This window comes from Theobroma cacao, chromosome 3 (genome assembly GCF_053813885.1).
Source record: "Theobroma cacao isolate CCN51 chromosome 3, ASM5381388v1, whole genome shotgun sequence".
Lineage (NCBI taxonomy): Eukaryota > Viridiplantae > Streptophyta > Magnoliopsida > Malvales > Malvaceae > Theobroma > Theobroma cacao.
Window position 1 is genome coordinate 2,259,063 of NC_142641.1, and position 25,831 is coordinate 2,284,893.

Here is a 25,831-nt window from a genome sequence, read left to right on the forward strand (position 1 = left end):
AATCATGAAAAAGACTAGCAACAAAAGGGTACGTCCATCTCTTCATTAATTTTCTACTAGTATAATTATGTTTTATTTATGGGATCAACAGAGAATAGGTGATTTTGCCTGATGATAAATGAAACGATTTGGTCATTGCCTTTGTTCATCAAGTTCTATCCAATGATTTTTTTCTTTTTTCCTTGTTTTCAGGACAAAGAGGAATTCGAAGAAGGATTGAGGAACAGAGCTGTGCCCAAAGGTTGATTAGTTCCGGTAGGTCACTAATATCCTGTAAGTATCCTTTATTTGTTTACAGTTTTTTTTTTTTTAACCTTCAAATTACATCATTATTTTTGTTTTCAACATTCAAATTACATCATTAATTGTAAAAAAAATAATAATTAAAGGGATCCGGAAACATCAAAACTGAACCAACCACATTGCCAAAGGCTAATAATTCCTTCATACCTCATGCAAAGCCTGCCAAGAGAAAGGTAATCTTCTGCTTCACCAGCTGTTCTCCTCTCTCTTAATTTCCAAGTGGTTAATTTCATTATTGAGGTTATGCTTATGAAAATTTATATGTATAAATTCAAACCAATTATCTCAAGTTTAAAAATTAAGTACAAATAATCACACAAGTTTGATCGTAAATCTAGAGCCCATAACAAGGATTACCTTTGTATAAAGTTTAAGAAGTATAACGTTTATCTTCTGAAGTATCTCAAGAATCGAACCAATAGCCTTTGGTTCTAATTAAGCACTCAAGTTCTATTTAACTATTTGGGACATACCTTTTGGGAATTGGGAGGTAGTAACAAATTTATTACATATGATCTTTGAATATATCTTTACATCCTTGTAGCATATTTAGGTTGCATTTAGTTAATATTTTTATTTCATTTTTCTTCTTTTTAAATGTATAAATAATATAACATAATATTTTTAAAAGTAAATTCTTGAATTATTTAAGAAAATTTAAATAAATCTTTATTTTTTTATTAGAATCAATCAAGTACTTGTATTTTTATTTTAAACTAAATAAATTTTTATGAGTAATAGTTGATTAATTGTCATTAGTTAAAATGATATTAATTTTTTATATTTATATGGTATTGATACGGCATGCTGACTTATTATAGTGGAGGATGTTAGCTTTAAAATTATTATAGTTTTGATTATGACAAAATGATCAAATTTGCTTAAGCATTATTTGAGTAATCCTTGACAATTTCTTGAAATGATTTAACTTCCATACACTTGTTCTTACATGAACACAAGCTTGACTCTTTAAGTTATTGAACTATATCTATAAGCTTGTATGATTTAGGTGTATGAGTGCTTATAATTCTCATTCATTAAATTTTGATTTAAAGATTAACAGAAAATCTTGATGCATTCATTAAGGAGGAGTTTTGAATATCTTGTTTAATGATGAAAAAGAAAAATGAGAGAAGGAAGACTAAATCAAATAGAGTTAAATAGGTCTTCATGTTTAATTTATGTGTGTGATGCTCAATTTTGGTTTTGTTGAATATTATGTAAAGAAAAGTAGATGCATTGACTAAGGGGAAGCACCTCATTATGCATAAAGATTTGAAGCATTCATATTGAGCATATACATTGCATACTTAATCTTAAAGTGTTTTGTGATAATAAAAAATAAGAGATAGAAAATGTTGACTCTATATGTTTTTGATGATAGTAAAATATTCTCATTCATTGATGTCTAATTATATTGTCTAAGTGTGCAGGAGAAAGCTTAAATCATTAATATATTTGGTATTTATAAGCAAGTCAATATACTTGTTCAGTTGCAAGATAGGTTAATTGGTTAAACAAGAAAAGAAGAAAGAGTTACAATTGAGTCATAAAACAGAAGCCTCTTAGTCGAATAATGATGGGAGTTAGTCAGCTAAAATTTAAAAATGAAGTTAGCTGGTTCAAGAGTAGATTGCAAAACAGAGAAGACTTAGTTGACCAAGAAGGATGGTTAGTCGACTAAGAGCTTATTGCCAGAAATCTGGATTACAAGACATAAAGAACTTAATCAACTAAGAAGTATTGTTAGTCGACTAAGAGCTTATTGCTAGAAACTAGATTCAGAGACAAAGGCGACTTAATCGACTAAGACGTATGTTAGACGACTAAGAGCACACTGTCAAAAAATTTGAATTTAAGCACATAAGGACAAAATAACGGCCAGAAACGGCTAGTTTATGTCTCCAACAGCCAGGATTAATTTTGCAAGTATTTAAAGCCTCTTCAATAGTCAAAAACAAGAGAAAGAAGCCATCCATAGTGATTTTGAGCTTAGAAGACCAAAAACCTTCTCTTTACACTTTTATTTCACTCCCATCCTTTGAAAAAGTGTTTGAGCTTAGCTTTGTACATCTTAGATCAACTAGATAATCAATTGTACTTCATCTTTTCTTCATTTCTTAATTACTTAGAGTGTGTAAGGCACTCTAAGGGATTTATTCAAGCTGGGATTGCTTGATTGAATATATAGGTTCTAACTTAGCCTTGAAAAGTTAGTTGATGGGTTTTGGTTGATCCCGTGAAAAATCATTATTGTAGGTTGTGGTTGAGCCTTTGAAAAATCACTTTAGGTTATAGTTGAGCCCGAGAAAAACTATTGTGAAAGGTTTTGGTTGAGCCTGGTAAAAGTCATTATAAAGCTTGGTGAAAGCTTAGTAATTTCACTGTTCTTAGTAGATTGTTTGAAAAATCCTTGGTTGAACAATCAAGGTAGTGGATGTAGGTCTTCGACTGAACCACTCTAAATTCCTGCGCATTGCCTACTCTGCTTTTATTTTCATTGCTTTTCAAATTAATTCTTCATCTTATCAAGAGTCAAAAAGTGCTATTCACCCCCCTCTAACACATTTAATTGGGACCAACAGAGGCTGAGATTGTCACATGGTTACTTCATCATGCTATATTATCATTTATTTGTCAAATCAATATGCCACATTAGCGCAATGTGCCATAAAATGGATACGTGTCATTTTGACTAATCACATTTGGCCAATCATTAATTATTAGAGTCTATTTGCTAGAATTGTACAAGCTTTGGATAGAACCTTTAGTTTCTGGATGAAAATTTAGAGCAAGAAGATCAACCCTTAAAGAAAGCCCTTATTTTTCTGATCAATCCATCCATCTTGCTATAGCTATTAATGTGTTTCTTCAAAGTCGAAAATTCCTTTGTATAATGGTGAGAATGAGAATTCGAAATCTAGTACTAGCGATTAGCATATTCCATTTATGGAAGAGAAAAACCTTCAGACCTTGAACCAACCACTCTTTATAATTCCCAACATAAGATTATAAAAATAAAATTTGACCATCCTTCTAAAATTCGTTATACTCATAAATATATACAAATTGAAGATAAACCTCCCAAGCATGAAGTTTAATACGAATTACTTGGAACTTATTATTTATAAAAATGGATTTTATGTTGTATCAATATAAAATTTTGATAAACTCCATGCAATTAAAAATTAGATAATTATTAAAATATGATAAAAAATTGTTTAAAATTAAAATAAAAAAAATTCATGTTCCGCGCTTAGAGGTTAAAACCTATTCCTGTGTCCTCACTCGTACAATTTCTTTAGACACAACCATGTGGATTAAGATCATGATCATATACAATATATTAAAATTTAATAAAGAGTCAGGATTGTTAGAAAAATAGTATAAGAAACTACTTGTTAAATACCTGAATATATTAAAAATTTGATTAAAATAAATTTAAAATCAATTTATGTATATTATTTATGAAAATTAAAACTTAAAATCATATTTAGAGCAATTAATGAATTTTAGTAAGTATTACATTAATTATAAAAAATCTATAACAAAAAATAATATATATAAAACTAAATTTTAATACTAAATATTAATATTTATAATTTAGTTCGAATAGTGAATATCTTAAAATCACTAACCAACTTGCTACTAATATATTAATTTTACTACCCAAACTTAATTATAATCTTACTTAATCTAATTGTATAATGCAAAGTACTCATCACCATCCATATTATAAATAGATAACTAAGAGGTGATTGGAAACTGTCAATGATGTAAACTGATGCCGTGACTATCCCACAAAATTTCACTAAGGCAAGGATAAAAGTTAGAAATGTTACCACAAGGACAAGTAAACATGGAATTAGTGTGCGATTGGTAATATATTTACATTCAATATTGCAATTTGAAGAGAAAAATTATAATCTAATTCATGAGATGTCCATTAATTAGATGCTTGTTTTATTCCATTTGCAGGATAAGATTTAATAATACGTGACCCAATTGGGGAAGAAGTTGCATGTTGAAATATTTAAACCCCCAATATTTTGGACTCTCAATCCACCAAAATATAAACTAATAAGAACAAGGAAACTTTCTATGATGAAGATTGCTGCTGGGGTTATCAAGTTTTATATATATTTTTTACGTAAAAGAGTTGAGATTTTGTAAGATTTTGCAATTAACTTATCATTCATTTTTTAATTTGATGAAAATATGCATTAAATATAATGTTTTATTAAAATAACACTTTAACTCGGTATTTTAAAATTTTTTTTCTTCAAATTCATGGTTCTCTAAGATTTCCTTTGACTTTGCAATTGGAATTGCATTTAGATTGCAATCACCGAATTTGACTTGCAAATGCAATGTCAAATAAACAGAAAGGTAATCTTCTGCTTCACCAGCTGTTCTGCTCTCTCTTAATTTCCAAGTGGTTAATTTCATTATTGAGGTTATGTTTATGAAAATTTATATGTATAAAATCAAACCAATTATCTCAAGTTTAAAAATTAAGTACAAATAATCACACAAGTTTGATAGTAAATCTAGAGCCTATAACAAGGATTATCTTTGTATAAAGTTTAAGAAGTATAACGTTTATCTTCTGAAGTATCTCAAGAATCGAACCAATAGCCTTTGGTTCTAATTAAGCACTCAAGTTCTATTTAACTATTTGGGACATACCTTTTGGGAATTGGGAGGTAGCAACAAATTTATTACATATGGTCTTTGAATATATCTTTATATCCTTGTAGCATATTTAGGTTACGTTTAGTTAATATTTTTATTTGATTTTTATTCTTTTTAAATGTATAAGAAATATAACATAATATTTTAAAAAGTACATTCTTGAATTATTTAAAAAAATTTAAATAAATCTTTATTTTTTTTATTAGATTCAATCAAGTACTTGTATTTTTATTTTAAACTAAATAAATTTTTATAATTAATGGTTGATTAATTATAATTAGTTATAATGATATTAATTTTTTATATTTATATGGTGTTGATACGGCATGCTGACTTATTATAGTGGAGGATGAGATTGTCACATGGTTACTTCATCATGCTATATTATCATTTATTTGTCAAGTCAACATGCCACATTAGTGCAATATACCATAAACTGGACACGTGTCATTTTGACTAATCATATTTGGCCAATTGTTAATTATTAGAGTCTATTTGCTAGAATTTTATAGGCTTTGGATATAACTTTTAGTTTCTTGATGAAGATTTAGAGCAAGAGGATCAACCGTTAAAGAAAGCCCTTCTTTTTCTGATCAATCCATCCATCTTCCTATAGCTATTATTATGTTTCTTCAGAGTCGGAAACTCCTTCATGTAATGGTGAGAATGAGAATTTGAAATCTAGTACTAGTGATCAGCATATTCCATATATGGAAGAGAAAAACCTTTAGACCTTGAACCAACCACTTCTCATAATTCTCAACATAAGATTATAAAAATAAAATTTGACCATCCTTCTAAATTTCGTTATACTCAGAAGCATATACAAATTGAAGATAAACCTCCCAAGCATGAAGCTTAATACGAATTACCTGGAACTTATTATTTATAAATATGGATTATATGTTGTTTCAATATAAAATTTTGATAAACTCCATGCGATTAAAAATTAGATAATTATTAAAATATGATAAAAAATTGTTTAAAAATTAAAATAAAAAAAATCATGTTCCACGCTTAGAGGTTAAAACCTATTCCTGTGTCCTCACTCGTACAATTTCTTTAGACACAACCATGTGGATTAAGATCATGATCATATACAATATATTAAAATTTAATAAAGAGTCAGGATTGTTAGAAAAATAGTATAAGAAAAATAGTACAAGAAACTACTTGTTAAATACCTGAATATATTAAAAATTTGATTAAAATAAATTTAAAATCAATTTATGTATATTATTTATGAAAATTAAAACTTAAAATCATATTTAGAGCAATTAATGAATTTTAGTAAGTATTACATTAATTATAAAAAATCTATAACAAAAAAAATATATATAAAACTAAATTTTAATACTAAATATTAATATTTATAATTTAGTCCGAATAGTGAATATCTTAAAATCACTAACCAACTTGCTACTAATATAGTAATTTTACTACCCAAACTTAATTATAATCTTACTTAATCTAATTGTATAACGCAAAATACTCATCACCATCCATATTATAAATAGATAACTAAGAGGTGATTGGAAACTGTCAATGATGTAAACTGATGCCGTGACTATCTCAAAATTTCACTAAGGCAAGGACAAAAGTTAGAAATGTTGGCACAAGGACAAGTAAACATGGAATTAGTGTACGGTTGGTAATATATTTACATTAAATATTGCAATTTGAAGAGAAAAATTATAATCTAATTCATGAGATGTCCATTAATTAGATGCTTGTTTTATTCCATTTGCAGGATAAGATTTAATAATACGTGACCCAATTGGGGAAGAAGTTGCATGTTGAAATATTTAAACCCTCAATATTTTGGACTCTCAATCCACCAAAATATAAACTAATAAGAACAAGGAAACTTTCTATGATGAAGATTGCTGCTGGGGTTATCAAGTTTTATATATTTTTTTACGTAAAAGAATTGAGATTTTGTAATTAACTTATTGTTCATTTTTTAATTTAATCAAAACATGCATTAAATATAATATTTTATTAAAATAACACTTTAACTCGGTATTTTTAAATTTTTTTTCTTCAAATTCATGGTTCTCTAAGATTTCCTTTGACTTTGCAATTGGAATTGCATTTAGATTGCAATCACAGAATTTGACTTGCAAATGCAATGTCAAATAAAGTAAAATTTTTGTGATAAAAATCTCAATTGCAGTGAAAATTTTCTCAATAATTTCCAATGCCAGCCAATCAACAGGACTCTTCTTTCTCACCTCCTTTTCTCACACACATAATCTCTTTGTGTGTAATTACGGGTCAATTTCTTTACAATTGTTCAGAGGCGGAGCCTCCTTATGTAATGGGGGGTCCAATTTAATTTTTTTTTACATATTATATAAATTTTTTAACTTTTTTAATAAATTTTCTTAATGACCCCCAAAATAATTTTTTATTTAATAATCAATACAAAAAAAAATAACAAATTAAATAATTTCATATGCGTGACTCAATTTTAATATATATTTTTTGTTTTTTCTTTTAATTTATTTTATTATTTATTTCTATTCTATTTACTCATATATTCTAAATCTCTATAGATTTTTTTTTTTTACAAATTTCTATAAACCATCAATCATATTCTTTTTCTTTCTTTTTTATAATGTCATATGTGGATTCTATCTTCTACTTGTTATATTCTTCTTTTTTTTGTTATGTAGATTTTATTTTTTATGATTTTAATCTTTAAAAATAAATAAATTATTATGTAATTTTTAAATATAAGTTGCAGTGTTGCACTATTGTTTAAAATTTCATCAATATATCATTTTTTATTCAAAATAACCAATAAGTTATAGCATGTATGTTGTAAAATTTAAATAACAATGACATACATACACATTGGTAGAATGAAATAATTGTATTTCTTTCAATACAATTTGATTTATTATATATTTTTAATAGCTCTCAAAATATTTTTTTTATTCCTCAAACTGTTTGATAAAATTAGAGTCCTTACAGTTAGCATATTGCTAATTAAGCCTAGTAAATATATTCTAAACTAATATGTTAAGTATATCAAATTTAAAAAATATAAAAGTCAGTATAGTAATCTAAACTCATTAAATTTTAATATAAATCTAAACTTATTATAACCTATTATATCTTAACAGTTCAATTTAATAGCCTATAATAACATATTATATCTCAATAGTTAAATTATAAAACTTAATATATTAATTAGTAATTTAAGAGGTAAATAGAAAAAAAAAGAAGAGTTAAAACACACAAGGTAAAGAGACAATTCATTTAAATTTGAAAAATTATTTTCTCTTCCACTCTTGTGCGCAAAGAGTGAGAAAGACTCTTTTAATGGTTTCATTTAGTCATATATAAATGACACCATCATTACTGTTATTATTCATTTTTTTATATGTCCAATGTTTTGTGAATTTTATTTAATCTTTTAGATAATTTGTCCACTTTCACCAAAGTTAGGAGGCCGCAAAATTATAGTCTTTTCTGCACTATATGTGTCGATATGTATATCTTTTTCTCTGGTCATCGGCTTATATCGGTGCCAAAATTCCATTAGCCACTATGTCGACGCGTTAAGGCCGATAACACGCACATGGCTTCCCATTGCCTGCAATTTTGCTTGGGGATCACAAGTCTACGTCTTTCACCCAACGTATAGCCAAAGTAAACCCGCCAATCATTCCACTCCAACCCCATCTCTCACGTCGCCGTAGACTTTGTATAGTTTGAGAAAAAATGGTGCTCACCGAAATCAACTCTCTCCCCATGTCAAATAATTCTTCACAGCCCACTCCCCCTTCTCTCTTCATGATTGTATATTCTGACAAGTTGCTAAATTTATACTACACAATTTTCTATCATTTCATTTTCTAGGAAATATCCTTCATGCTTTGCTTCATCATCCTTTGAATGTTTCTATTTTAGCTTATGCAGAGTTGACTCTTTTTTTTTCTCCTTATAAAGAAGCTAGCTTTGTTGTAACGAGTTGTGAACTACCTTCTTGTGCTACCTAGTTTTGGGTTGAAAGAAGAGCGGTGAGAAGGTATGGGAAACCCTGATGCAGACCATTCTGCGTACGAGTCTCAACAGATTCAAACGGAATACGAGCTACAGCCTCAGGAATATGAGCCGAACCAGGAAGCTGCACCGATTCCTGATCAATATTTAGCGGCAACTTATCAGAACAATCAACAGGGGCAGCAGTACCAGGCTCAGCAGATGGGCACAGTTGGAAATGATCCTCAGACCCAGGAACATCAGTTCCAGCCACAGCAGCAGCCACCACCGGCTCAGCAGCAGCCAATGCAATACCCCCCACCGCAGCAGCCAGCACCAGCTCAGCAGCAGCCAACACAATATCCCCCACAGCAGCAGCCGACACAATACCCTCCACCGCAGCCTAACCAAGCCTATCCTCCGCCCCAGCCGGCACAATACCCACCCCAAAACTTGCAAAACAATCCAATGTATCAAAATAGGCCGAACCCGAACCAGCCTGCAGCATATCCACCACAGCCAGTGCAGTACCCGCTCAAGAGCCAGCCAACCAATCAGATGTACTCAAATGTAAGCCCAGGGGTGATGCAACCTCAGACCGTCTACGCTCCAAACGCTTCACCACAAGCATTTCCTCAACCTGCTTACCTGCCTCAACAGGGTACGGGTATGCCCCTTGCATCACCACATAAGCCCGGTGGTCAACCTGCTGCTGTAGCCGGAATCCCAGTTGCTGGAGACGGTTGGAGAAGTGGCCTTTTCGATTTCATGGATGATCCAATGAATGGTAAAGCTCCTCCTTTTTCACGTTTCACTATGTTCTGTACATGGGTGCATGCACAGACAAAGAAAAACTACACACGTCGTGGGGTCGTTGACTCCTTGCACTCTGCTTTTGTTTTCATATTAACAGGCCACAAACATTTGATACTGTAGTATATTTGTCTCACACTCTTTTTTTTTTTTTTTTACTTATGAAAGTTATAAAGAAAGGAATTTACTGAATGAGCCAAGAGTTGGCTACCGAGTCACAATGAGATTATTTGTCTCATTTGAAGCAGTAAAAGTTATTAATTCAATTTTAAACATTATATTTATAAATAAATTGATATTTATAAATCGAATCTTTTAATTATCTAATGAATATTTGTCATGTCAATTGTCAAGTAAGAAAAATAAATCTAGAAATAACAATATAACGGCAAATACTGTACAAGTTGGTAAAATTATATTAAAATCAAATAAAATAAAAAAATTATAAAAATAAAAATATGTGTATATATATATATAAATAATTTTTTTATTAAAAATAATTTGTATAGATGCATCACTGAGGATTCGACTAATTTTTATTTATTGTTACTGCTTTCAGCTCTAGTGACAGCCTTTTTCCCATGCTTGACATTCGGCCAGATCGCTGAAATTGTGGATGATGGCCACACAAGTAAGTAAAGAAGTCTTTTAGCATTCTTTCCCATGCATCCATTAATATATTTCTGATTCCTTTTTAGAATTTTGAAGTTTTTTTATAACATCCAAATGTTCAATGGCTTTTAATAATAAATAAAATAAAAGAATTATGAAAAATTGATATGATAAAATACAAGTGAGAATATTAAGTGTTCAAAAAAGGAGTACATATCGTTTTGAGATGTCAATATATATATAGTGTTTTAAAAAGGGAAGGAAATTTAATTTTCATGCATGGTGTTGGAACAGCTTGTGGAACCAGTGGACTGCTCTATGGTGCGATCGCCTTCTTAATTGGAATGCCATGCCTATTGTCATGCACCTACCGGACCAAACTAAGAAACAAGTTCGGGCTCCCGGAGGCTCCAGGCCCGGACTGGGTTACTCACTTCCTTTGTGAATGGTGTGCTCTTTGCCAAGAGTACAGGGAGCTTCAACATAGAGGCTGGGATCCTTCTATAGGTAAACAACACATGATCAACATTACCATGTACAGAAGAAAAATTGCATTGGAGAAACAATGTTAAATGGGTTATTAAACATGTTTGGGGGTATTTGTTTTTGTAGGATGGCAAGGAAACTTGGCAAGGAACCAGAACATGCAGCCGGCGCCGGTCATGATGGCACCAATGAACCAAAGAATGATGGCTTGATGATGAGCAATTGATTTTCCCCAATGGTTTTGATTTGTTTGTTCAAGTGTTTTGTGTTTGGATTGCCTATATTTTCGAGTCAAATGCTCCCAATTTAATTTCTATCGAGAAAAACAAAATTTCAACAATTATGTCCCGTTGTACTTGCTTTCTCAATGAAATTTTATGTTAATGAATCCTTATAAAATTATGATTTGCACATATTAATTTCAGGATTTATGAGATTTGTGTATGTTTTAAATAATATTACATATATAAACAAGTAAAATTTACAATTAACCATAATGAAACAATTCTCCACGTATATGCATAAGAAATCAATGAAAAAACTAACAAATAAGATATTTAAATAAATTTAACATAAATGCAAACCATATCCACACATTGTGCTACTTAAATTTGAAATCTCTTCAAAATTGTAAAATCTCTCTTCGCCAATGAGATAAGATCTAGTTGGTTAAGGCATTCTACGCGCTTAGAAAAGAAAAGTGATGTCGTTATGAATTTAATTTATTTTTCCATTTTGCTATAATTACGAAAAATTGAGGACTCATTTTCGCTGCCATGTAAGAAATTATTTACTTACATAGAAGTTAAGGTAGCTAAAAAATAAAATAAAATTACACCCGAGTATTTGATTCATTTATTGATATATGATCTCATTTTAAAAAAAGTAAAGTTCGAATCTTCTTTCTCCAAATATAAAAACAAAATAAAATTGATGAAAAATATTTTTCAATGTGAATAAAATTTTCTTTCCCTTTAAAATAGTATTTCATCAGCTTATTATATACATTCCCCAAATCTACCTTCGTTGCCGGCATTTTGATGTGTGTTGAGGGAACTTCATGACAAAAACATATTAAGTCTTAGTTTATTTTCTGGATGAGACAAATTAAGAACAGAAGAAAGGAGAATCATAAATGGCAATCGATACATACAAGAAGCGAAAAAGGAAACAAAATCCAGCCTAGCTCACTCAAATCAAACGAGCCAGCCAAAAAAAAAAAAACTAAAGAAAAATTAAGAGGTATTGCCCTAGCAGGATGGAGTATATATCCATGCATCAAGAATATATAAGACAGAGAATTGGGTTGAAACAGGAAGCAATCGCCATCATCACCAACACAGGAAAGCAGCCTTGATAAAGTGTTATTGCATTGAAATAAATCACTAAGGAAATATGAAGTAATCTTGACAGGAAGGTTTCCACAAAAGTCTATCCTGGTAAGCAGCTGATTCTATATTCCTATCCCTTCTTCCATTTTCATTTTAAAAGCTTGAAAATATTTAGTCTAAATTTAATTGAAAAATTTTATGTAGTTTTCAATTCTTTGATGTTATTTAAATTGATGAAATAGGTTAAAACCTTTGTGCTATTGAAAAGAATTACTTGAAGGTGCCATTTTTTTTTAGATAGGACAGAGTCCATTTTTTATTCAAAAAGCTAGTAATGGAAGTTAATTTGAGATAGTTTACCAGTAGTAAGAGTTTTATCCTATATCGATTCAATTTGATATTGAATCTTTCAATTACTTCACATGAACTGTTACATGATCATAAATATTAATACTCTTTGTTTGAGTGAAAAGTATTACTCTCTTATAATCCCGAAATGATGTGACTTTTTGTTTGAAAATTTTCATAAATCACAAATGCCTCCTTGATAGCAATTGGATCAAACACTATTCGAGTCTCCAATCCTAATTGATTTAAAAAATAAAATTTTTAAGGTACTTGTCTCATTACATGGCAGTTTATTTTTTTGAAAGGTAGAATTTTTGTAATAAAGCCATGTACACTGTCGCTGGGGTGGCCAAGAAAACCTTCCCCTGTACACAAACTCAGCAGGGGAGCAAAAAACTTGCCATCAAAGATAAAATTCAAGGCCTACTTCCAGGTAGCAGAAAACCTTCCATCAGTAGGCATATCCCAATATTGGACACACTGTACAACCAAAAAAATACTTACAACCCATAGAATCATTGAGACCAAAAAGATAACTAATTCCCTTAATAAGTCAGATCAGCATAATCATCACAAACAAGCCAGATTAGATCAGTCTGTCTTCCAATACCTGATTTAGCAAGGCTGTCAGCCACCTCATTTGCTGATAGGGGAATTTTTCTTGCACACCAATTAGCAATTAAAGGTTTTAGGCACTTAATTTTCATGGCAGTACCTCTTAACTTCCAGGGCACTTGATGGGGGTTGATGGCCCAAAACACAGCATTTTGGGAGTCACCCTCAAAATAGATTTTATGGGAATTTGCCCACCTGGAGGCAGTCGCAATCTGAAAGCCTTTCCATACAGTTAGGAACTCCGCGTAATTCGAATTAGTAACTTCTACAGATAAAGAGAACAGCATAAGAATGGTACGTTTCTCATCTCTAGGAACACCCCTTATCCTTGCTTCACCAGGGCATCCATGGACAGCAGCGTCGACATTCAACTAGAGACATCCAGGTGGTGGTTCAGTCCATAGATCCTTACTCTGATTTTTCTTTGTTTTCATTGGTTGAACACCTTCATTAGGGAATCTCATGATGTCAAGCGTGGAAGGACTGAGCTTTGACCACTTAGCCTTAACCCACCAAACAAGCCGCATTTTAATCAAGTCAAAAACATTAGCCCTGCTCCATTCTTTACCTTTAAAGATAACTTCATTACGTGCCAACCAAATGGACCAAGAGATGGTGTAGAAGGCCGTTCTCATCACCTTATCATTAGACACACTTTTACTCAACTCCACCCAAGATTGGAAACATACCATAGGGTCATGATGCAAGACCCATTTAACTCTCCAATAATCACTGCACCAATGTTACAATTTCCAGGTTTCAACATAAGAGAAAAATAAGTGACCAGTTGTTTCAATACTTGTTTTGCATAAAAGGCAGATGGTAGTTTCTTGCCTAATAATGCCTTTATTCGCTAACTCCTGCTTCATTGGTAATCTCCCTTTTAAAATTATCCAGCAAAAGGGTTCAACCTTTAGAGGAGCCAAACCCTCCCACAGCTGGCACCCCATGGCAGAGCTGTCATGGTTTTGCATCAGCACCAATCGGCAAAAAGATCTCGAGCTGTAATCGCCACTAGCTGTATGCTTCCATATAAGTCTGTCTTGGAAGTCCTTACTTAAAACTCGATCATTAAGCATTTGGGGAAAATCATGCCACTATTGTTGTTCCCAGTCAAACACCCGTCTTCTCAGCTCGATTGCCCAAACCCAAATCTGGTCCTTCCATTTCCCTATTGAATATGACAAGACAACTCACCTTTTTATTTGATCAGCTTTATATAGGCTTACAGAGCAAGAAGTAGATGTTGGTACGTTTTCCTCCTCTAACTCTCACTAAACTATGACTTTGTAACACTACTCAACTAAATTCATTAACAAATAAAAACAATTTTTAAATTAGTAAAAGACTTAATAACAGTAACTAGATCCACTATCGTTATGCTAACAAATCAAAGTTAAAAAACAGCAGCAGACTTGGTCACACAAGTCTTAGAATTATCTTTCTAAAACCATCGGGTTGATGTTGTAAATCTTAACACTCCCCCTCAACACCAGCTCTCAATATTCTTCTAACCATGCCTAGCTGATGACAAAAGTTTTCAAATTTGCTGACGCTCAAGCCTTTTGTGAACAAATCGGCAACTTGATCCTCCTTCTTGATCTGCTTCAACCCAATTTCTTCTTGCAGAACTTTTTCCCTGACAAAAAATATTGCACTTTCACATGTTTAGTTTTTGCATGGAAAATTAGATTTTCTGCCAAACGAACTGCCGATTGGCTGTCACAGTATAGGGAAATTACATAGTCTATTGGTTGACATAATCCTTTCATCAATTGTACAAGCCATGTGCTCTCTTAGGCTGCCATTGCTGCTGCTCAGTACTCCGCCTCTGTTGTTGACAAAGATACAGTTGGTTGTCTTTTGCTACACCAAGAAATCACTCCTGACCCAAGCTTAAACACATACCCAGTAGTTGATCGGCGAGTATCATAATCTCCTGTATAGTCAGCATCACAATAACCAACTAGCTTGCATTCTTTATCTTTCTTGTACAAAATTCCATAGTCAATTTTACCCTTCACATATCTCAGCATTCGTCGAACTGCTTCCATGTGAGGTTTCTTTGGATTTTGCATATATTGACTCATCACACCAACTACATAAGAAATGTCAGATCAAGTCAAAGTTATGTAGATCAGATTACCTACCAATTGCCGATACATTATCACATCTTCCAAATCTATCTTCCAAATCTTTTCCCTCATGTGCATAAATTTTAGCATTTAGTTCTATTGGTGTTGAACTTGGCTCGCATCCGAGCATTCCAACTTCTTCAGCAAATCTTTGGAATACTTTTGCTGATGGAGAAATATTCCTTCTTGAGTACGATCAACCTCTAGACCAAGAAATTGCTTGAGTTGTCCAAGTTCTTTCATCTGGAAATGAACTGATAAATTCTTCTTTATTTGGAGAATTTCTTCTTCACTATCACCAGTTTTGATTAGATCATCTACGTATACTAGCACAATAGCTAGCCTCCCTCCATTGACTTTAACAAACAAACTAGAAACTACAAGCGTCACCAAATAACCATTTTGAGTCAGAAATTCAGCAATCTTACCATACCAGGCCCTTGGTGCATGCTTTAATCCGTGGAGTGCCTTTCGCAGTTTACACACATATTCGGGGTGACCTGGGTTTTGAAAAGTCATTGGTTGAATCTTGTAAATCTCCCGATCCAATTCCCCATGCAAAAACGCGTTCTTCACATCCATTTGCCACAAGTTCCAGTCTTTGTTAGCTGCAAGTGCAAGTAAGACTTGTATGGTTGTAAGCTTTGCTACTAGACTAAACGTTTCATCATAGTCTAGCCCATGTTGTTGAGTGAACCCACGAGCTACCAGCTGAGCTTCGTACCTCTCGATTGAACCGTCTGTGCGACGCTTTATTTTATAAACCCATTTGCAAGAAACAGGTTCCACATTTCTTGGCTTTGGCACAAGTTCCCAAGTATTATTTTGCTCAAGTGTAGTGATTTCTTCTTCCATAGCTTTAGTCAACATAAAATTCCAAGATGCTTCTTCAAACGTTTCAGGTTCTTTTGCATTTACTTCTTCTACTATGGCTGCGTTGGCATAATTGGAGTTTGGCTTTCAGATTTTTGTTGATCTTCTAAGTTGTGGGGTTGATACTTCCATTTCAGTAAGTTCACCTTCTTTGCTTGGTAGCTGATCACACCAGTTTATCAAGAATTTCGAGTTGCTCCTTATTCAGCATTACCATTTTGCATACGAATTTTCAATTTCATCTGAACTTGACCACATTTGAACAATGTGAAACTCATCTTTAAATTCATTCGAGTTTGACTCTTTTTCTAAGGACCACCATGAAGACACTTCATCAAATACCACATTTTTGTGATGTGTAACACTTTCTAGTAGTAGGATCACAAGATTTTCGATCTCTTCTCTGACTGTCATATCCTACAAAAATGCATTTAACAACTTTCTTGTCAATCTTACTACGCAAATGATCTGATACAAAGACATAGCATACACATCCAAATACTTGAAAATAGTTAACTGTAGGTGTCATATGCCACAATTTCTTAAAGGATGAAAGAAAACTTAACCTTTGTTGAGGAAGTCTATTGATCACAAAGGCTGTAGTCTTCATTACTTCTGCCCAAAACCTTCCTGGTACGTTTTTTGCATGTAGCATACTTCGACAGACTTCTACAAGATGTTTATTTCTTCTTTTCGCTATACCATTTTGTTGTGGTGTATTGGCACAAGTATGCTGATGATGTATTCGACATTCTTGTAAGTACTGAGAAAACTCGCTTGAGCTATATTCTCCCCCGTTGTCAGTGTGCAGGTAAAGAATTTTCTTACCAACTTCTGCTTCAACTGTCTTTTTGAACTCTTGAAATTTTGAAAAAGTGTCAAATTTTTCTTTCATATATAAAACCCACACATACCTGGAAAAGTCATTAATAAAAGTCACCACATATTTCAGGAATCTTACCATACCAGGCCCTTGGTGCTTGTTTTAATCCGTAGAGTGCCTTTTGCAACTTACACACATATTCGGGGTGACCTGGGTTTTGAAAACCTATTGGTTGAATCTTGTAAATCTCCCGATCCAATTCCCCATGCAAAAACGCGTTCTTCACATCCATTTGCCACAAGTTCCAATCTTTGTTAGTTGCAAGTGCAAGTAAGACTTGTACGGTTGTAAGCTTTGCTACTAGACTAAACGTTTCATCATAGTCTAGCCCATGTTGTTGAGTGAACCCACGAGTTACCAGTCGAATTTTGTGCCTCTCGATTGAACCATCTGTGCTACGCTTTATTTTATAAACCCATTTGCAAGAAACAGGTTCCACATTTCTTGGCTTTGGCACAAGTCTTATTTTGCTCAAGTGTAGTGATTTCTTCTTCCATAGCTTTAGTCCACATAAAATTCCAATATGCTTCTTCAAACGTTTCAGTTTCTTTTGCATTTACTTTTTCTGCTATGGCTGCGTTAGCATAATTGGAGTTTGGCTTTTAGATTTTTGTTGATCTTTTAAGTTGTGGGGTTGATACTTCCATTTCACTAAGTTCACCTTCTTTGTGTTGAAGTTTTGTCCTTGCTCTCCAATCACTGCTTTTAGGAAATGAATTTCTATTCTGCTTACCAAATTGACAGATTTCACAAATATGATCAACAGCTCCAATAATAGGTAATCCATCGACTAGATTATTTGAAGCCATAAGCTTTAAGGATCCATAATTGACATGTCCCAATCGCTTATGCCAAAGTACTGCATCATTTGCACAACACTGATAAACAGTAAACTCATTTTTCATAAAGTTGATAGGAAAACATTTATTTTTCATAGCAACAGTGATTATTTCAATACCAGTAGGATCATAAATTGTGCATGATTTATCTTTGAACCATTGTGAGTACTTATCATCAAGCAATTGTCCAACACTTAATAAGTTTTGGCTCACTTCAGTAGAATATAAAACATTGGAGATTGTTTTAATACCTGAAGTTGTTTGGACGCCTACGGTTCCTTTCCTAACAATCTGTATGAAATCACCATTTCCTATCTCAGCCCTTGAACGAAAGCTACTGTCAAGCATAATGAAAATCTCCTTATCACTAGTTATATGATTAGAGCAACCACTATCTATCAACCAAACATCATTCCTTATGTGTTTCTCTGTTATCTTAATTATAAACAGAGCTTCATCACAATCTTCTTTCTCCTCCACTACAGCAACTTTTTCTTCATTATTATTCGCCTTAGCCTTACAGAATTTCTCAACATGTCCCATCTGATTGCAATATTTACATTTGACATTGTGGCGAAACCAACAAAATTTTTCTAAATGGTTACGCTTCTTGCAATATGAACATGGTTAGAATTTGGCTTTACCTTTTTCTTCTTTTTCATCACTGTTTCTTCAGTTTTTCTCCTTCTTGTCATGGTCATATCTTCTCTGACTGTTACTTACTGCTTTGCCACGGCTTCTAACCATCAAAGCGCCTTCCACTTGTCCACCATTTCGATTGGAACATCTTTGTTCTTGAGCTTGGAGAGCATTCACTAGTTCAGTAACCGTGAGTTGAGATAGGTCCTTTGAGTCTTCTAGAGATGAAATCTTGGCCTCAAACTTCTCTGAAAGACTAACCAAGACTTTGTTCACAATTCTCTTCTCGGATAAATCCTCTCCTAGTAGCCTTAACTGGTTAACGAGCTTCATGATTTTATCAGAATACTCTTTAATTGTCTTATCCTCTTTCATTCTAAGGATCTCAAATTCTCTATGCAAGTTGAGAGCCTGCATCTGCCGAGTCCTTTCACTCCCATGGAACTCATCCTTCAACCGATCCTAAGCTTCTTTTGGGTTATCACATGTCATGATTCTTGTGAAAATAACATCCGATATAGCAGATTGAATGCAAGAGAGTGCTTTATATCTCCTTGCTACTTCCTCACTATGCTGTTTAAGTTGAGCAATAGTGGGATTAGCATGCCTCATCATCAGAGGATCACCTCCCACCTCCACCATCTCCCATAAATCAAAAACCCTAAGATAAGCTTTCATTTTCACAGGCCATATCACATAATTTTCTCTTGTGAATATAGGAGGTGCTATTGCATTAAAGCTAGATGATGCCATGGTAAAGACAATGAGATTTTCAGGTAAAAAGAATGATGATAAATAGGGACTATTTGAAGAAGGAAAAGAAAAAAAGAAATGATATTGTTTGTGTTACAAGGGTCCCTTAAGATCCTTGATGCAGCTTTGATACCATGTTGAAACTTGGCAAGAAAACAAAGAGCAAGAGCAAGTAGAAAAAATAAAAGTTGTCTGTAGAAGAAAGAAGGCTAACACACAACTTCATTCGTAACTTCAACACAGCATTAATACATGAAGAAGAGAAAACAATTAAAACCGAACTTAACTGTCAGTTCATGGTGCAAACCTACAAACTGAAAAATAATAACTGCCCATGAACTTCACATACATAAAAAAGAAAACTGCATCAGAGTAGTGGCTATCATGGCCACAAAACAAAAGTAAATTAACTACCAACAACTCTCCAGCAAATCTCCAAGCTTAACGTCAACTTCAACACTTTGCTTGGTAGCTGATCCACACTAGTTTGCCAAGAATTTCGAGTTGCTCCTTGTTCAGCATTACCATTTTCATACGAATTTTCAATTTCATCTGAACTTGACCACATTTGAACAATGTGAAACTCATCTTTAAATTCATTTAAGTTTGACTCTTTCTGAGGGCCACCATGAAGACACTTCATCAAATACCACATTTTGTGATGTGTAACACTTTTCAGTCGTAGGATCACAAGATTTCCAACCTCTTATCTGACTGTCATATCTTACAAAAATGCATTTAATAGCTTTCTTGTCAATCTTGCTATGCAAATGATTTGGTACAAAGACATAGCATACACATCCAACTACTTGAAAATAGTTAACTGTAGGTGTCATATGCCACAATTTCTTAAAGGATGAAAGAAAACTTAACCTTTGTTGAGGAAGTCTATTGATCACCAAGGCTACAGTCTTCATTACTTTTACCCAAAACCTTCTTGGTACGTTTTTTGCATGTAGCATACTTCGACAAACTTCTACAAGATATCTATTTTTTCTTTCTGCTATACCATTTTGTCGTGGTGTATTGGCACAAGTATGCTAATGATGAATTCGACATTCTTGTAAATACTGAGAAAACTCGCTTGAGCTATATTCTCCCCCGTTGTCAGTGTGCAGGCAAAGAATTTTCTTACCAACTTCTGCTTCAACTGTCTTTTTGAACTTTTTCAATTTTGAAAAAGTGTCAAATTTTTCTTTCATAAATAAAATCCACACATACTTGGAAAAGTCATCAATAAAAGTCACCATATATTTCATCTTGCCCATTGAAGGTTGCTTGACAGGTCCAAACACGTCAAAGTGTACTAACTCTAATGGTTCCTTTGCTTTAAACTTGAACTTTTCAAATGGCAAGTTATGCACTTTACCATGCTGGCATCCTGCACAAACTGTGTCTACTTGTATTTCAAGTTGAGGAAGCCCCTTAAGCATAAGCTTTTTCATCATCATACTTAGCTTGGAGTAGCTAACATGACCCTACTACATGTGTCGTAAATCTGCTGTCTCGTTCTTCCTTATCTTGTTTACATATGTAGACTTTGTTGACATCACATAGATTGACTCTAACCTGCGTCCCTTCAGCATCAGTTTTTCAAAGATCTTGAGGTCACGATACACCTTCACATCTTGTGGACCAAATAAAACAAAATGGCCTGATGATGTTAACTGTGCTACTGAAAGTAGGTTTTTCTTCATACTTGGAACATGGTAGATATTTTCAAGAAACATCTGATTAGCATTATATTGGGGAGAAACTGTCGTCTTACCGATGTGAGCTATCGGTAATCTTGAGTTGTTAGCAGTCACCACCACACGGCTTCCCTTATATTCTAATAAGTTCTGCAACTTCTATTTATCACCCGTCATATGATTTTCGCAGCCTGAGACAACGATCCAGTCATTCTCATAATTAATCTGTTCAGACGTTGTTACTGTGAGAGCTAACTCCTCCTTTGCTATAGTAAAGAATGCTTCAACGCCCCAATCATCTTCGTTTTTCTCCTTTGTATTGGGAATTGCAGCATAGTTCTCCACAAACTTTTTACTAGACCAACAAACTTTTGCCATATGACCCCTTTTTCCACAATTGTAACATTTCCCTTCAAACCTTTTATTGTTACTACGATTCTTCGAGGCTTCCCCTGAACGAAAGCTCCCTTTTCCTTGATGACTTTTTACCTTGTCATCATTCTTTTTAGATCCACCAACGATGTGCTGCTTGAAGTTACCTCTACTTTTGCTAGCGTAAAATGCTTATTCCTTACCCTTAAATGAGACTCCTCCCATTTGCTTAGCCATGTCTTCTTGATCAGCTAGCAAGTTTTCAAACTCAACAAGTGATGGTTGATTTGGCCATCCCTGTACTGCAGTAACAAAGCCTCTATATTCAGGTCTTAACCCATGAATAATTATTCTTTTCATCTTGGTTTCACCAATAGGAGCATGAATCCAACTGTGAAATTTCACGGGCATATCGACTTCACCTTGTGAAAGTATTGGGCGTTCATCATGTCACGTTGCATTACCGACAGCAACTCATTCTCTAGAAGCTGCAATCTTGTATCATTCTTCTTTGAGAAAAGTGTAACAAGCGTGTCCCATGCTTCTTTTGGTGTTTCAGCATCCCGGATGTGTTCCAACACATCTTTTTCAATTGTAGTCTTTAAAGCAAACATTGCTTTGCTCGCTTTAATCTTTCATTTTCGCAAGGCACCATTCACGTCTTCTACCTCTGGTTGTTGAAATTCACTTCCGTTGACGACCTCCCAAAGATCTTGGCCTTGCATATAAGACGTCATACATGTCACTCATGTGTTGAAATTTTGATTGTTTAGCTTCTTGATTCCTCTAACTACTTGAAGATCATTCATTATATTGGCAAGGATAACTTTTACTAGAGTATTGATACACAACCTTGCTTTGATACCACTTATTGAATATGATAAGACAACTCACCTTTTTATTTGATCAGCTTTATATAGGCTTACAGAGCAAGAAGTACATGTTGACATGTTTTCCTCCTTTAACTCCCACTAAACCATGACTCTGTAACACTACTCAACTAAATCCACTAACAAATAGAAACAACTTTTAAACCAGCAAAAGACTCAGTAATAGCAACTAGACCCTCTAACGTTATGCTAACAAACCAAAGTTAAAAAATAGCAGCAAACTTGGTCACACAAGTCTTAGAATTATCTTTTTAGAACCATCGGGCTGGTGTTGTAAATCTTAACATTCCCAAATTCTTCAATCCTTCCATTCTTTTTCCTTGCTAGCGCATAGATTCTTGGGAAGTTAATGTTGAGTCTCACCCCCGGGATCCATTCATCTCTCCAGAAGTTAATCCTTTTACCATTCCCCACTAGAAATCTCATCCTTTCACTGGTAACTCGACTTAAAGAAGAATTATCAGCAAGCGGTTTAACAATCTCATTACATAGCACTTTTCCAATACTTACATCTACTCATTTTTCCGTCTACGTTGAATTTTAAATAATTTTGTGATGGGTTTTTCCACATTATCTCTTTCTTTTTGGCTTTGTCCACTTTTGTTGTTAAGACGAGCCTAGTAAATATAATTTAACCTGCTATGCTACTTACCTTTAAAATATCATAGAATTACAAGACATCCTCGTCTTCTCGATTGTTATGTAAGTCTAACATCTCTAATCAACTTAATTTGTTTCATAATAATTAAGCAAACCACTTTAATTTGATAAAATTTTGGCCATTGATTTCCTTTTGTATCCATCAGAGAAAGAAGAACTGTGACGAGCTAACAATGGGGCAAATCAAAGCAGGCCCTTCTGTTTCCGAGCCTCATCATCAAGTCCAAGCAGAACCTGAGCCACAATGCCCAGCAATTACATTGCTACATGAACCAACTCAAAATCAAGCCTCGGCAACAATCTACCAGACTCAACAAAGCACACGAGTGAATCAAGCATTACCTCAGCAGCAGCTACAACAGCAACGTTACCAATCCCAACCTAACCAGCAGGTGTATGGGGTGGTTCAGCCAACGGCTCCACCCGTGCCCGCACAGTTTCCGCCCCAAACCGCACAAAACACTGGACCTAACCAGCATCCTGTGGAATACCCACCACTAAGCCCGCAACAAACAATCCCAATACAGCCTAATCAGGATGTGGGTGTGATCTACCAACAACAACAAGGAGTACCGCAAGCAATATATCAGCAACCTCCGCCTAGTTATCCTCAAAATTATATAGCTCCTCCTTTTGCTGCTTCGAGCTATGTATCACATGCACAAATCTTTCATGATGTTACTTACCAAGTTCCTCCACAATATGTGGTTATGCCACCATACATTCATGGTACAGTGAGTCAAATCGACGCTGCATCGTCGGGGTTTCCACTGCCAGTTAAGGTCTGGAACACTGGCTTGTTTGATTGCATGGATGACCCAATGAATGGTACGTAATTAAATCACTAAATCCTCTTTGCACGCCGCACAAAATTTTACGCTTGATGGATGCGATTGTTCTATGTATCCATTTTGCCTTGCAGCTCTCATAACAGTTTGCTTCCCATGCCTGACATTCGGCCGGGTTGCAGAGATTGTGGACGAAGGCCATACTTGTAAGCTATAATCTTTTCTCATAGTTAATTTGCAGAATTAAGTCTATAAATTAAAATCTTCTTCCAAAGTGAAGATCTCAAATTCAAATTCATCCACTCCAAGTCAGCTATATATTAAAGTCATCAATGTCTGAAAATTGTGTGACAGCTTGTGGAACCAGTGGATTGCTTTACGGTTTGATTGCATTCTTCATCGGGGTTCCCTGCATATTGTCTTGCGCATACCGCACCAAACTTAGAAACAAGCTTGGGCTAGTTGAGTCTCCAGCACCAGACTGGGTTACTCACTGTTTTTGTGATTGGTGTGCTCTTTGTCAAGAATATCGAGAGCTTCAACAAAGAGGGTGGGATCCATCCATAGGTAAGAAGTAAACACAACCCATCAAACTAGTGTTATTAGTTAGGTAAATTTTGAGTTGTATAACTAGATATGATTAAAAGAGGATAGTTGAGCTTTTATTTGACTAGTATTTGAGTTTAGGATCAAACCAGCAACAATATAGACTTCAAGAACAGGCGTATGAAGCTTGAAACTACGCAGCAGCAGAAACAATATAGGCTTATGAAGCTTTGAACAGCACTATGAAACTTACACAATGCCACATTGCTAGAGAGAATTAGACTTGAACAATGACAGAACAGGAGGAATGGACAAGACTAGAAGAGCTTGAAACAAACAAAAAACCAAACATAACATTCAGACTCCAAGAGCACCCAGCGGCAAAAACACCCTTGGAACATAAGAAACAGGGCAGAGGGTTGACAGAAACATTCATCAAGCACCTTGAAACCGAAGGCAAAAACACAATACCATAGCAAAGTATAGAAGTTAGAATTCATCTAGACATATTAGTCACCAAACCAGGCACCATCAATCCTGAAAATCAGAAACCAAACCTCCGTAATGGCACTCTTTCACTTCCAGTCGAGATGTCACCATCCTCTGTACTTCCTGGAAACAGCCACATACCAGCATACACGTAAAGTCTGCAGCTCTTGAAACCTGCACTTAGCTCAAAGCTCAAACCAGCCCCCTCATATCAGCCATACCAGATAAAAAACTTATATTAATGTCGGTTCCCTTTGACACTACTTAATCTATTTCCCAATACCAAAATCATTTCATCAAATCATTATCCAACTTTCTTTTGGTACATATGATATTTGATATATTGCAACACAGTAAGAAGCAGTCGTCTCCCATCTCAAACAATCGAAATCCAAGCCTCAAATTTTGCAATTCGAAAAAAATACTTTCTTCAAGTTTCAAATATTTTCTTGCTATCTTTCCTGTAGATTGTTCTCTTGAAATTTTACAATATTCACGTACATTTATCAATAAATTTCTTTGTCGACCATGGTTTAACCTTTGGGTTATTTTGTGTTCCCAGGATGGCACGGAAACTTAGCAAAGAGACAGAGCATTCAACAGCAGCAACACCTTGCCATGATGCCCCCAATAAACCAAACAATGTTTGCTTGATAATCTGCAAATGGTTCAATATTTTGTACTTTTATTTGTTAATTTTCTTAGGAGTGTTAAGATCCAAGATATGAAACCAATTTAAAGGGGAAAATATTTTAGATTGAGAGAAATAATCAGTAAATGATAATAAACACTTGTTCAAAAATTTAAATAAGAAACTTTTAGTTTCCATATGTGACGATTATCATTGATCATCATTTAACATTTGTTTTTTTATTTTTACAAAAATAAAATACTAACATCTTATGTCGATCAAACTTGATCAATTATTGGGATAAAAAGAACACTTTATTTCTCAAAAAAAAATGATCAAACCTTAATTTTTGCAAAAGGAAAATGTTGGGTTAGGCTTTAAGAAATCAAACAAAACCATGCCAACTCAAAAATTTGACAAGTTTTGATATTTAGTCTATGCCCGCC

General features: G+C 33.9%; 2 protein-coding genes and 2 pseudogenes across 2 annotated transcripts; 2 read left to right on the plus strand and 2 right to left on the minus strand.

Annotated features, from left to right (window-relative positions):
- The first annotated feature begins 8,944 nt into the window (after positions 1–8,944).
- LOC18604084 (uncharacterized) lies at positions 8,945–11,301 on the plus strand. Its single transcript, XM_007036415.3, has 4 exons — positions 8,945–9,778; positions 10,364–10,435; positions 10,711–10,923; positions 11,029–11,301. Exons 1-4 carry the CDS (start codon positions 9,040–9,042, stop codon positions 11,112–11,114), a joined length of 1,110 nt encoding a protein of 369 aa, XP_007036477.3. The 5' UTR covers positions 8,945–9,039; the 3' UTR covers positions 11,115–11,301.
- Positions 11,302–18,598: 7,297 nt separating this feature from the next.
- Positions 18,599–19,318, minus strand: LOC148763449 (uncharacterized; annotated as a pseudogene).
- A 1,850-nt stretch (positions 19,319–21,168) lies between these two features.
- LOC148763450 (uncharacterized) lies at positions 21,169–21,830 on the minus strand (annotated as a pseudogene).
- A 1,273-nt stretch (positions 21,831–23,103) lies between these two features.
- LOC18604087 (uncharacterized) lies at positions 23,104–25,569 on the plus strand. The gene is made up of 4 exons (XM_018117257.2): positions 23,104–23,759; positions 23,854–23,925; positions 24,074–24,286; positions 25,317–25,569. The coding sequence occupies exons 1-4, from the start codon at positions 23,105–23,107 to the stop codon at positions 25,406–25,408; spliced, it is 1,032 nt and encodes a 343-aa protein (XP_017972746.2). The 5' UTR covers position 23,104; the 3' UTR covers positions 25,409–25,569.
- The last annotated feature ends 262 nt before the right edge of the window (positions 25,570–25,831 follow it).

Coding starts and splice junctions, on each gene's coding strand:
- LOC18604084 (XM_007036415.3), top strand. CDS start 9,040: ATGGGAAACCCTGATGCAGACCATTCTGCGTACGAGTCTCAACAGATT. Junction 10,436..10,710: donor TGTGGATGATGGCCACACAA/GTAAGTAAAGAA, acceptor GTGTTGGAACAG/CTTGTGGAACCAGTGGACTG. Junction 10,924..11,028: donor AGGCTGGGATCCTTCTATAG/GTAAACAACACA, acceptor TTGTTTTTGTAG/GATGGCAAGGAAACTTGGCA.
- LOC18604087 (XM_018117257.2), top strand. CDS start 23,105: ATGGGGCAAATCAAAGCAGGCCCTTCTGTTTCCGAGCCTCATCATCAA. Junction 23,760..23,853: donor CATGGATGACCCAATGAATG/GTACGTAATTAA, acceptor TTTGCCTTGCAG/CTCTCATAACAGTTTGCTTC. Junction 23,926..24,073: donor TGTGGACGAAGGCCATACTT/GTAAGCTATAAT, acceptor ATTGTGTGACAG/CTTGTGGAACCAGTGGATTG.